The following is a 13,706-nucleotide window of genomic DNA, read 5'->3' as shown; positions in this document are numbered from 1 at the left end:
AAGTAAGCTAGAGGAAAAAAATTAAGAAAAGCATAAAGAAGAGAAAATACATTTACAGTACTTATTTATCAAAAAAAATCCACATATATGTGGACTGTTGCAGTTCAAACCTGCATTGTTCAAGGGACAACTGTGTATATAGTGCTTAGTACATAGCCTAGGCAGTGTTTAGATATAGGTATATGTTAATATAACTGTCACAACAATTGTGTATGAAGGGTACGATTACTATTCTTAAAACTAGGATGTGGCAGAGACAGGATTTGAACTCGGGCAGTCTGTGCTCTCAACCACTTGCCTCAAGAAGGATTACTTGTATGAATATAAATTAATCTATTTATTATGTAACCTTAATATGAATGTTTTTTAGCTATCTTGCACTTCTTTGTTCTAAAGGCTTTATCAATTACCATCTGACCTGTAGTTTATTAAGAAGTTAGCCAAGATTGAATCAAAGTAACTGAATTTATTTTTTATTTCCATATCACCTTACATTTCATTTCTTCTAATCAGGATGCTTCATTTCTAAGCCAGACGTGATTTCCTTGTTGGAGCAAGGAAAAGAGCCCTGGAAAGTTGTGAGGAAAGGAAGGAGACGATATGCAGGTGAGTGAGCCCCAATTAAGCAGGGGGAAGCCATCACCAGAGGAAACCACACAACTAGTTAGGGAAGAGGCACACTCTACTGCTGTTGTTTAGAAAGTCCTCTTTAAAGATCCAAGGCCTGGGGTACCTGGCTGGCTTAGTCGGTAGAGCATATGACTCTTGATCTCGCAGTTGTAAGTTTGAGCCCCACGTTGGGTGTAGAGATTACTTAAAAATAAAGTCTTTAAAAAAATTAAAAAATTAAGGTCTAGGGCCTGAAAGGAAAAGGTCTAAGACCTGAGGAGCAAGTTAAGGTCTTAGCAGGGGATTCGTATAGAACTATTTATTTATCCATTTACCACTCTTTTGTTGTTGCTGTTGTTCTTTCAAATTTTCCTCCTCTTTGAAGGGGGCATGAGTGGAGACGTGCTCTCTTTGTTCCCTGTTAACAACCATTCTATCTATATTTTGATTCAGCTGCTTTCTTCTTTTGCATTTATAAATAGTAGATAGTTAGACTAACTGACTGATTGACTTATCTACCTACCTCTGAGCTGGGCACTGTGCTAGACACTATCAATAGAGTAGTAAATAAAGCCAATAGAGTCTCTGTCCCCCATGGAATTTACCTTGTAATAAGAGACACATAGTAACTATAAATAAATAGGAAATACAATTTTAGGGGGCACCAGGGTGGCTCAGTTAAGTGTCCGACTCTTGATTTCAGCCTCAGGTCATGATCTCATGGTTCATGGGTTTGAGCCCCGTATCTGCCAACACAGAGCCTGCTTGGGATTCTTTCTGCCCCTCCCCCACTTGCATACACATGTGCAGGCTCTCTCAAAATAAATAAATAAACTTTAAAAAAATAATAAAGATAGATAACTTCAGGTAATAAGAGAGTACTATGAAGTAAAGTAAGCAAAGTAAGAGAATAGAAAATGGTGTAGGATGGAAAGCTACTTTAGGAATGGTCTGAGAAAACTTTTTTGGGGAAATAAAAGACTATACTTAACATTCTAAGAATACATATATGTTTTATCAGCAATCACAGTTTTATATGAATTACTCGAAGATAGATCCTTAGATCGTAGAATTTCATTCTCTGCTTTTTTCCCTGTGTATATATATATCTACCTTCATATCAGGAAGAAACATGAATGTGATAGACTATAGGAAGAATGATCCCTTGGTTTAGCTTCCACCTCTGTGCTATTTTAATCTCTCTTTGAATGTCTTTAAAAAAGATCCTCAATATTCTTTATATAGAGAGATATATGTTGTCATTCTGTATTTTGCTGTCTGTACATTCAGGTCTGGCTGAGGAGACTCATTTTAGGCTAAAAGTTCTTGTTTTGTAACAGGGCCATTTCAGTGCCTACACTATCTATAATGTTATATCTTCTGACTCACTCTCCACCACAGGAAGGAAAAACATGCTTTTTGTCCCAATCCTAACTTATTTTCTTTTTCACACTTAGGTAATTAAATGACATTTACAGTTATTAATGCTGAAAAAAAAAAAAAAAACAAACAATGAAATGCAGAGTTTCCAAATGAGTAAGATAATGTAAGTTTAATCAGGAAGTATTCAGCCAAAATGACAACTCTTGACTCAAAATTAGACATCTTAAACAAGATCATTTTTTTCTTTCATTTTTTTCTTGCTTTGTTTCTTTCTTCCTTCAAGTAACTTTTATTGAAGTATAACTTGCATACAGAAGAGCAGATAAATGAGAGAAGGCTTTTTTGAGGAGGTGATATTTGAGGAGAGATGTGAGGCTCAAGCCATGTGATTCTCTAGGGCAAGAGCATTCTGAGACAACAGAAAAGGCCTAAGGAGGAAGATAGCTTTGCATGTTTGAGGAGTAAAAAGAAGGCCATTATGGCTAGAGGAGGAGGAAGGGAAAAGAAACAAAAGATGAGATCAGAGTTAGGCAAGGGTCAAGTAATATAATCATTAAGAGAAATTGGAAGCTATAGCCTGCTATATAATCTAAAATGATCCCTCTGGAATGCAAACTGGTGCAGCCGCTCTGGAAAACAGTGTGGAGGTTCCTCAAAAAATGAAAAATAGACCTACCCTATGACCCAGCAGTAGCACTGCTAGGAATTTACCCAAGGGATACAGGAGTACTGATGCATAGGGGCACTTGTACCCCAATGTTTATAGAAGCACTCTCAACAATAGCCAAATTATGGAAAGAGCCTAAATGTCCATCAACTAATGAATGGATAAAGAAATTGTGGTTTATATACACAATGCAGTACTACATGGCAATGAGAAAGAATGAAATATGGCCCTTTGTAGCAACGTGGATAGAACTGGAGAGTGTGATGCTAAATGAAATAAGCCATACAGAGAAAGACAGATACCGTATGTTTTCATTCTTATGTGGATCCTGAGAAACGTAACAGAAACCCATGGGGGAGGGGAAGGAAAAAAAAAAAAGAGAGAGAGAGAGAGAGAGGTTAGAGTGGGAGAGAGCCAAAGCATAAGAGACTCTTAAAAACTGAGAACAAACTGAGGGCCGATGGGGGGTGGGAAGGAGGGGGGGGTGGGTGATGGGTATTGAAGAGGGCATCTTTTGGGATGAGCACTGGGTGTTGTATGGAAACCAATTTGACAATAAATTTAATATATTTAAATTAAAAATAAAATAAAATAATCCCTCTGGTTGACCAGTATGGAGGCAATTTCAGCTGTTTGGACTAGAAGTAATGGTGGTTTGGATAAGAATGGCAACAGTAAGAAAAAACAAAAAAAGAATGGCAACAGTAGGAGGTAATAAGAAGCTCTTAGACTTGTGATATGTTTGAAGGTAATGCCAAAAAGAACATGCTGATAGGATCATAAGTGGATTAAGTGGGAAAGATCTATCAAAGGAAGAGATAAGGGTGTTAGCTGGGTATATAGAAGCACAATTTACTGAAGTGGGGAAGATAAGAAGAGTAGGTTGGAAGGTGGACATTGAATTTCTGTTTTGGATATTTTTAACTCTGAGATATGTTTCTCTTTGAGATGTTGATTAGGCAGCTGAATAACCTGGAGCTCAGGGAGAGATTATGGTCTATTGTACATCTGGGAGTCTGTGGTTCAAATTTAAATCCATGGGTCTGAACTGGATCATCTAAGGAAGACATGCTCGAAGGAAGAAAGCAGACAAGGGAAACTGGCCTGAGGATAGATTCATGGGGCACTTCACCATTTAGACCTTAGATAGCAAAGGAGATAGAGAAGGAACAGCCACTGACATAAAAACAAAATGTTTCAAAATGAGAGTAGACAGTGGAGATGGAGAATTCATCCCAGGTTCTGGCAAGTGATATCAGTGAAGTCTGGGTGAAAACATGATTGAAATGACATAATGAGAGAAGGGTAGGTGAGGCAGAGATGAGAATCAGTATAAGAATTCTTGGGAGGAATTGTGTATGAAAGGAAGTTGGGAAATGACATTCATAGTTACACTGGGGATATGAGTTATAAGCAATGTATTTTGTGATATATTAGAACATGTTTGTGTGTTCATGAGAATGATTCTGTAGGTGGGGGAAACTGATGCAATAGAGAAAGAAGATAATTGTGGAAGCTGTACTTAAATCCGTGAACCGTGAGATCTTGACCTAAGCTGGTCATATAGATCCTCAACCAAATGGTCTGCTCAGACGCCCCTAGAGATTTTATATATATATATATATATATATATATAATATATATATATATATAAATATATATATATATAAATAAAATATATATATATAAATAAAATATATATATATATCATAAAAGTACTTTAACTCTCAACATGAAAATGTATCTTTATTTGTTAATTCAGTTGAGATATGTCTAAGCCTGCCTTTCTAATGTGTCTCATCATATTTAATTTTTCATCTAAACCACATACATTAATGCATAGTTTATTATTTCTAGTTAAAAAGAATTTTTTAAACAAATCTAATATATTGTAATTGAAATTAAATCAGTGGTCACTTCAAGAGTGTGGGGTGGGATCAACTAGGGAAGAGTACAAAAGAGCTTTCTGGAGGATAGACTTTTTTTTTTTTAACTTTATTTATTTATTTTGAGAGAGAAAGCATGAGTAGGGGAGGAGCAGAGAGACAGTAAGAGACTCTCAGGGCAGAGCCCGATGTAAGGCTCAAACTCACAAACCCTGAGATCATGACCTGAGCTGAAGTTGGACGCTTAACTGACTGAGCCTCCAGGTGTCCTAGTTTTAATTTTTTTTAAATAGAACAAGAGCCAGACTTGAAGTGTGAGTGCAGACTATTTCTTGATTGTCATGTTTTCCCCCATCTTTTACTCTAACTCCTCCAACAATTTTTTTTTTTTTTTTAATTTTTTTTTTTTTTTTTTCAACGTTTTTTATTTATTTTTGGGACAGAGAGAAACTGAGCATGAACGGGGGAGGGGCAGAGAGAGAGGGAGACACAGAATCGGAAACAGGCTCCAGGCTCCGAGCCATCAGCCCAGAGCCTGATGCGGGGCTCGAACTCACAGACCGCGAGATCGTGACCTGGCTGAAGTCGGACGCTTAACCGACTGCGCCACCCAGGCGCCCCTCCTCCAACAATTTTTGAAAGCTGTGATTTTTTCACAATATGTATTTATGATCAGTTTTTCCAAAATGTTCAATTTCATTTTCATAGAGTCAGTCTCTTCTCATAGTTGTTAATGAGTTTATTATTTAATTAAATTAGATACCTTAAGGGAAAAAGTGAAACTGGCCTAAACTTGTTTGGAATAAACACTCCCTTGTGAAGCAGAAGTACTTTGTCACCTAGACCTAGGGATGTGACTATATCCCCAGGACATGACTAGCCACTATTTTCTCTCTCATGCCCTAGCCCCCATGTCCATTGCCTGCTGTGGAGGCAGACAGGAGTAGCTGCTATCTGGCCTGAGAAAATCTGCAGGATTCAATATACATGGCCACTTTGAAGATAGTATTTATCCTGTTGTCACCCATTGTCATCCATACCTGCTCAGCTTCTCAGCATGAGCATACACTTGGTAGGCCATTCTCACCTTGTACAGAGTAATCTCCATCTTGTGATTTTACATGTCATTTCTTTAGAAAATCTAATGCCAAATGCTTCGTATTTCAGAGTTTTCCTTCATAAAGGTTAGGTATATATTTTCAGTTTACTACCTAACTAGAATCTTCTTTTCTGCATTATATTTTATTGTTAAACATATATATTAAAGCTATTAGTTTTTGTATTTTGATTTTATATCCTACTACCCTACCTAAATTCTGTTACCATTTATATTATTTAAACCTTTTAAGTGTTCCAATTATGTAATCATATCATCTGGAAAAACAATTTTACCTCCTCTTAAATTTTTCTACTTCTAGCTTTTTTCTGATATTTAAGTGTATTGGCTAATAACTCAAAAGCTGCCTTTAATATATATTTTATCATTTTAGGGAAGTAATCATTTCTATTTTATTGTGCTGTTCCTTTAAATCAGGAATGGTTCCTATTTTAGTTGCCTTTCAGAATCTCTGAAGTTGATCTTGTGGTTCCCCCCAAACCCCGCAGCCCTATTAATACATTTATTTATTTATTTAATTTTAAAGTTTATTTTGAGAGAGAGAGAGAAAGAGAGAGCATGCACGCAGGAAGGGGAGAGAGGGAGAGAGAATCCCAAGCCAACTCTGCGCTGTCAGCACAGAGGCTGACCCCACAAGCCTGACCCCAGGGCCTGAGATCAGGACCTGAGCCAAAATCAAGAGTTGGATGCTTAACCTACTGAGCCATTCAGGCACCCCTGTGTGTTGATTTGTCTTAATAGATTTCTTCATATTGGACCACTCTAACATTCTTTGAATAAATAACACTAGGTTTTCAATATGCTGTTTTATTAGATGTTTTAGAATTTTTATATCAGTTTTCAAAAAATTGGTATGTAGTTTTCTTTTTATGAGTGATCTTTATTTAGTACAGTATTACTCTATGAAAATAGTTTGGAAGTCCTCCTTTTTCTTAGTTCTCAGTCTTAATAGAATTTAGATAGTCTACTCTTAATAGAATTTAGATGGTCTATTCTTTAAAGCTTCTTTCCTAGGAGAAGGAGATGGTAAGTCTCACCCCATTCTCTATTTGCTCTATGGAAATTAATGTTTAAATTTTTTTTTTTAACATTTATTTATTTTTGAGACAGAGAGACAGCATGAATGGGGGAGGGTCATAGAGAGAGGGAGACACAGAATCTGAAACAGGCTCCAGGCTCTGAGCGGTCAGCACAGAGCCTGAGGCGGGGCTCGAACTCACGGACCGTGAGATCATGACCTGAGCCGAAGTTGGACACTTAACTGACTGAGCCCCCCAGGCCCCCTGGAAATTCATGTTTAAACATTGTATCTCTTCTGTGGTCAGTTTTGGTAAATTATATTTTCCTAGAAAATTATTCATTTTAGGTATGTTTTAAAATTTATTAGCAAAATAATCTTTTTTCAGCTGGCCTCTGTGTTCGTGGTTATTTTCACTTTGCCATTTCTTATTTCTATGTGCTTTATTGCTGTTTTCTTTTTTTTTTTTAATTTGTTTAATGTTTATTTTTGACAGAGAGAGAGAAAGAGAGAGCGCATGAGCAGGGGAGGAGCAGAGAGAGAGACACACACAGACTCTGAAGCAGGCTCCAGACTTTGAGCTGTCAGCACAGAGCCCAACTTGAGGCTCTAATCCACGAGCCTTGAGATCTTGACCTGAGCTGAAGTCTGACACTTAACTGACTTGAGCCACACAGGCATCTCCTTGCTGTTTTCTTTATATTAACTAACGCTTTAGCTGTTTTGCTGATTTTTTTAAAGTTTATTTATTTATTTTGAGAGAGAGAGAAACAGAGCATGCAAGTGGAGAAGGGACAGAGAGAGACAATCCCAAGCAGGCTCCATACTGTCAGCACAGAGCCTGACACAGAGCTCAAACCCACAAACCATGAGATCATGACCTAAGCCTAAATCAAGAGTCAGTCGCTTAACTAACTGAGCCAAGCAGACACCCCTGATTTGTTTTTTTAAAGAATGCTTTTGCTTTATGTATTAGTTCTTTTTTTCTGTTTTCTGACTAGTTATGCATTTATACTGATTAATTTATTCCTTCTGCTTTGCTTCAGTTTACTTTATTCTTTTTCCAATTTCTTTGATTTTTAATTAATTTTTTCTCTCATGTTTATTGTTGTAAATATTTAAAGTTTTCAAATTTTTTTCTAAGCGCTGTGCTTATATTTTATAGATACTAATTTAATGTTGATTTTTAAATTATTACCATTTTCTAAAATACAAAAATACTGTTTTGGAACTTATTTCCCTATTGATCTCAAAGTTATTTAATATAGACTTCTAAAATTTCAAGTGGGTTTATTTTTGGCTTTTTAAAATTTTATTATTTCTAGCTTCAATAGAAAATGTTGATATGATTTCAACTTTTTTACACAGACCATATTATAATAACTGAAACATCCTCCTTTTTCTCTCTCATACATAACTCATTCAGCACTTAAATATTTCTCTGGCTATTTCTCCCACTGGTTTACCATCTTCTCTCTATATCCAACATGAACTTTGTTAGCAAATTTTTCATACTCAAGTGACTGCAAGACCCATTGTCCCTTTTAGTGAGTTTCTTACATATCACATCTTTTTCTTTGCTAAGTATTTCATAAGAACTTCAGTAAGGTATAAACATGTTTTCCTGTGTGGAAAATCACTGGTACACATTTCTAGGAAATAAAGGAATAGCTTTGCCTCTGAAGGAACGGAAAGGAGACTTGAGTAAGGGGATGAAGGAACAAAACTAGTTGAGCATTTATAAAATGGATGAATAACAGAATAAGCTTAAAGAGAAATTAAGTGAATAGAACTCTTCAGCACTTTTATTGTGTTGTGGAGACAAAAAATAACTCACAGCTACATGAAGTAAGGAATGGACATAGATAAGGGGTTTAAGCAATAAAAGGATCTATAGGAATATATACCCATCATTTTCCATTTATATGTTTAACTAGACTAGCTTGGATTAATAAAGGGAATATTTAATCATTGTTATAATATGTGAGAGATTAGAGACAGAAATATGTTCCAAATGAGTATATAACCATGGGAATTGAAAGAGTAAAACTCATTATGTGCTGTGCATGTATTATTTAACAGAGAGTAGAAATTGTTTCTGCCGTTGAAGAAGTTTAGGGGTAAGAAAAGCAGAGAAACAATTGGAAAAATTAATAAATATATAATTTCAACCCAGATATATGTTGATATGTAATACACATATATTATATGTCAGTGCATAGACCAATGCGGAGCTCGAACTCATGAACTGGGAGATCATGACCCAAGCCAAAATCAAGAGTCAGATGCTTAACTGACTGAGCAACCTGGTGCCCCAACAACATAGGTTTAGAGTCAGCCTTAAAGGAATAACTTTTAAACTAAGACCTCAGGATGAGAAGTAACCAGCTATTCAAAGAGCCCAAGCAGATTTGTGGAAAACAGAGCAGACTGAGATGATATGTTATAGGTAAGTGGAGGTCTTTTAACCACAGCAAGTTTGATTTTATTCTAAGAATAAAGAAAAGTTGTTGAAAAAAGTTAAGGATGAATTCTTAACCTTTCATTTCCATCAGAACTGTGTGGAGAATATTAAATATTGGACTGACCAGGACTGTAGAATCTGATCCAGGTGGTTTAGGTAGTGTCTAAACCTCAATATTTATAACAAGTTCCTGTGACTTCTACTCCACATCTCAGCTTGATACCCACTGACTTACTAATCACCAGCCTCACTTTGTTTCTTCTTTTTTAGTTTATTTATTTGTTTATTTTGAGAGAGAGAAAGAGAGTGAGAGAGAGAGAGAGAGAGAGAGAGAGAGAGAATCCCAAGCAGGCTCCACTGTCAGCACAGAGCCCCATGCAGGGCTCAATCTCACAAACCATGAGATCATGACCTGAGCCGAAACCAAGAGTTGAACGCTTAATTGACAGAGCCATCCATGCACCCCACCAGTCTTACTTTCTTAACATGAACTTTCATTTTCCCTGGTGTTACTGTATGCTTTTTTTTCAACTTGCATATTTTCAGAATTTCATTGAGTATTACTTCAGTTGTCTATTATTTCTACTGTAGAAATTTTACTTGTTTTAAAAAAGGAAACTATGTGTTTGCTCTCTTATTTTCTTTCAGATTTAGAGGCCAGGTATGAGACCAAGAAGTTATCCTCAGAAAATGACATTTATGAAATAAACTTACCTCAGTGGAAGATAATGGAAAGAATTAAAAATCATGGCCTTAAGGGCCTAATTTTAAAAAGTGACTGGGAGTCTAAAAGAAAATTTGAAGGACAGGAGGAATATTTCAGTCAAGTGAAAATTACATCTCAAAAAGTGTCCTCTTATCAAAAACGTACATCTCTAACTCCACATCAGAGAATTCATTTTGTGGAGAAACCCTATGAATGCAAAGAATGTGGAAAGGCCTTTAGAGTACGCCAACAGCTTACTTTTCATCACAGAATTCATACTGGTGAAAAACCCTATGAATGTAAGGAGTGTGGAATGGCCTTCAGACAGACTGCACACCTTACTCGACATCAGAGACTTCATTCTGGTGAAAAACTCTATGAATGTAAAGAATGTGGAGAATCTTTTATATGTGGCCCAGACCTTAGAGTACATCAGAAAATTCATATTGGCGAAAAGCCCTATGAATGTAAAGAATGCGGGAAAGCCTTCAGAGTGCGAGGACAACTTACTCTCCATCAGAGGATTCATACTGGTGAGAAACCCTATGTATGTACAGAATGTGGAAAGGCCTTTAGACAGTATGCACATCTCACTCGACATCAGAAGCTTAATATTGCTGACAAACTCTATGAATGTAAAGAATGTGGGAAGGCCTTTTTGTGTGGCTCTGGCCTTAGAGTACATCACAAACTTCATACTGGTGAGAAACCCTATGAATGTAAGGAATGTGGGAAAGCTTTCAGAGTGAGACAGCAACTAACACTGCACCAGAGAATTCATACTGGTGAGAAACCCTATGAATGTAAGGAATGTGGAAAGACCTTCAGTCGTGGTTATCATCTTATTCTTCATCACAGAATTCATACTGGTGAGAAACCTTATGAATGTAAGGAATGTTGGAAGGCCTTTAGTCGTTACTCACAACTTATTTCACACCAAAGTATCCATATTGGTGTTAAACCTTATGACTGCAAGGAATGTGGGAAGGCTTTTAGATTGCTCTCACAACTTACACAACATCAGAGTATTCATATTGGTGAGAAACCCTATAAATGTAAGGAATGTGGGAAGGCCTTTAGATTGCGCCAAAAACTTACTTTACATCAGAGCATTCATACTGGTGAAAAACCCTTTGAATGTAAGGAATGTAGGAAGGCCTTTAGACTTAATTCATCCCTTATTCAGCATCTGAGAATTCATTCTGGTGAGAAACCTTATGAATGTAAGGAATGTAAGAAGGCCTTTAGACAACATTCACACCTTACCCATCATCTAAAAATTCATAATGTAAAAATATAAGATAGTTTTTCAATCCTGTATTGTAGAATACTCTATGAATATAGTAATTAATCCTTTTTGCTTCCTTCATACAGGCAATTGACTTAAGAGGTTTTATATCATTAAAATAGTATGTTAATTTAATGTATTCCACCATCACTTAAACCTGATAAACTTTACACTTACTCTAAAAACTAATCCTAATCAGTGTGACAAATGTGGGAGACACTTATCTCTGTCCCATCACTTTCCTACTTGTATTATATTGACAAGATGCTTAACTGCTCTGTGCTATAATTTTTTCATTTGTAAAATGGTAATACAATACTGTGGCAGAATAAAAATTGTTGCAAATTGTTTGACATTCCCTCTTTCCCCCCATCAAAATCTGGAATCCACATCCGTTCTCCTTGAGGATGGGCAGACCAAGACTACTTTGACTAGTAGAAGTACTGCTGTGCCAGTTTCCAGGCTTTACTGGTGGATTTTACTTCATCTCTTGGAGTGCTCCTTTAAGCTTAGGCTCTGAATTCTGTTAAAAAGTCTGTCTGCTCTGCTGAAGAGACCACATGGAGAAGACCTAAGACCACAAAGAAAGGAAGAGGCACCCTTCTGAGCCCAGTCTTCCACACATGTCTACCAAGACGCCAGACATTTAAGTGAAATAGTGTTGGATCCTCCAGACCACCCAGCAGCTGAGTACCCACTGAGTGACTTCAGTTGATACCATATAAAACAGATGAATCTATCAACTGAGTCCCTGCCCAAATTCCTGACCCACAAGATCATGAGATATAATAAAATGATTGTTGTTTTAAGCCACTAAATTTTGTTTTATTATTATCATTAGTATTACTCCTTTGAAAATTCATATGAAAGACTATGGGCACAAAGAATATAGAAATGCCTTCCACCAACACTCACCCTTATTTAACTTCAGATAACTTACTCTTTTTAAACTAGTGGAAGTGAGAAATTGTTTTTCAACTTGTTCATAAAAAAGCAGATATTCTACAGTCTACATTCTCTGGCCCAAGTCTAAATTTAACTTAAAATTAACAAAGAATAATGTAAAAAGAAACTTTGGAAATTTAAAATTACTTGTATTATAACTTCTGTATTGATTTTTAAAAATACATTGTAGCCTTTTTTTGTGCTCTGGTTGTCCTGTCTTTCATTAGTGAGAATCCCCTCAAATTGGTTCCTATGTCCTTTTGTCGTGACAAAAGCTTTTAATAGCTTCCTTTTTTCCTGACCAAATTCACTGGTCAGTTATGAAGCATATTAGGGTACTTATTGATAAATAAAGGGGAAAAGTGGAGCATTTATTTTGTCTTTCCTTTATGACCTATATAAGACAACCAAAAGTTGGTGAAGTAAAGTTCTTTATTATTATTAGAGAACTCTAGTTAATAAAGATCAAAGGAATGACAATTTGAAAAATCAGTCTTTAATTTCTGAAATACTGGATCTTGGTGGTGATATCAATGGAAGCAAAGATCATTAGTGAAAAAGATTGATAGGAAGTTTTTAATGGATCAGAATGACAGAACCTACATTTACATTACATTACATCAACATCTCTATTAGATCAGCCCCACTATGTGCATCTTGCTTGTGCAGTGGCTATATGTAGTATCATTTGTTAAGTGTTCTTACCCCAAATGTTAACTCAGAAGTAAAAGTGGGTCTCTAAATCTAATTACCAGGTTACAGGAAACTTGGGGAATAAAGGAACAAATTAATGACACAAAGAAGCAAACAACCAAACCCAGAATGTACAAAATTCCACAGAATAAATGGTCTTGGTTCTTAACCAATACAGGTTAAGACAAAAGAATGTTGCAAATTAAAAGAGACTTAAGAGACATATCAATTAAATACAGTGTATGGGATGTATTGGAATCCTTGTTTTAAAATGGACCCAGGATTTGTTTTAATCAATTATGGTACAACATGCAGATACAGAAATGATTGTCATGAAGGAAGAAGTTTAGACTCAAAGATCTCTAAAAACAGGAGGCAACAGCATGCCCACAGGGCCACATGGGGAAATACCCAGTTATGCTGGAAGGCAGAAGTGGGGAAAGGGCAGAGCATGGCACAGAGCCTTTGCTGATGTTTTCTCCAAAGAATGGGTGACACTGGGTAAGTACACTGAGGAAGTTTGGGAATGGAATGGATAGTGTTTTTTTTTTTAATATTTCTTTTTTTTTTTTAAGTTTATTTATTTTGAGAGTGTGTGTGTGTGCAGGAGGGGGAGAGGGAGAATCCTAAGCTGGCTCCACAATATTAGTGTGAGGAGCCTGATGGCAGGGCTCGAACTCATGAACCTGTGAGATCATGACCTGAGCCAAATCAAGAGTCAGATGCTTCACAGACTGAACCATCCAGGTGCCCCTGGATAGTCTCAATAATTTCGGAGGTTCTGAGGTATATGAGTGGTCCCTAGTTGTCTGGTACCTGGCCCTGGGGTGATTTGTGCAGGAGGAATATTGGCTTGGTGTGTGAGAGTTTGATGAAACAGTTGGGGCTTTGGCTTGGTGGGTTTGATCAAAAGAGTTGTTTGCTATCTCT

At 36.5% G+C, this 13,706-nt stretch overlaps 1 protein-coding gene across 3 annotated transcripts in view; it reads left to right on the top strand.

The window, feature by feature from the left end:
• The window catches only part of ZFP82 (ZFP82 zinc finger protein), a 69,431-nt gene extending 57,145 nt beyond the window's left edge, over positions 1-12,286 (top strand). For 2 of the 3 annotated variants that reach the window (XM_058709458.1, XM_058709457.1), the window contains exons 4-5: positions 514-606; positions 9,793-12,286. In XM_058709458.1, the coding sequence (XP_058565441.1) occupies positions 514-606; positions 9,793-11,150 (1,451 nt within the window). In that variant the 3' untranslated portion in view covers positions 11,151-12,286. The remainder of the gene's footprint in view (positions 1-513; positions 607-9,792) is intronic. The other variant, XM_058709462.1, reaches the window with a different exon arrangement.
• The last annotated feature ends 1,420 nt before the right edge of the window (positions 12,287-13,706 follow it).

Source organism: Neofelis nebulosa, chromosome 17, assembly GCF_028018385.1.
Source record: "Neofelis nebulosa isolate mNeoNeb1 chromosome 17, mNeoNeb1.pri, whole genome shotgun sequence".
NCBI lineage: Eukaryota > Metazoa > Chordata > Mammalia > Carnivora > Felidae > Neofelis > Neofelis nebulosa.
This window is presented reverse-complemented; position numbering and strand designations above follow the sequence as displayed.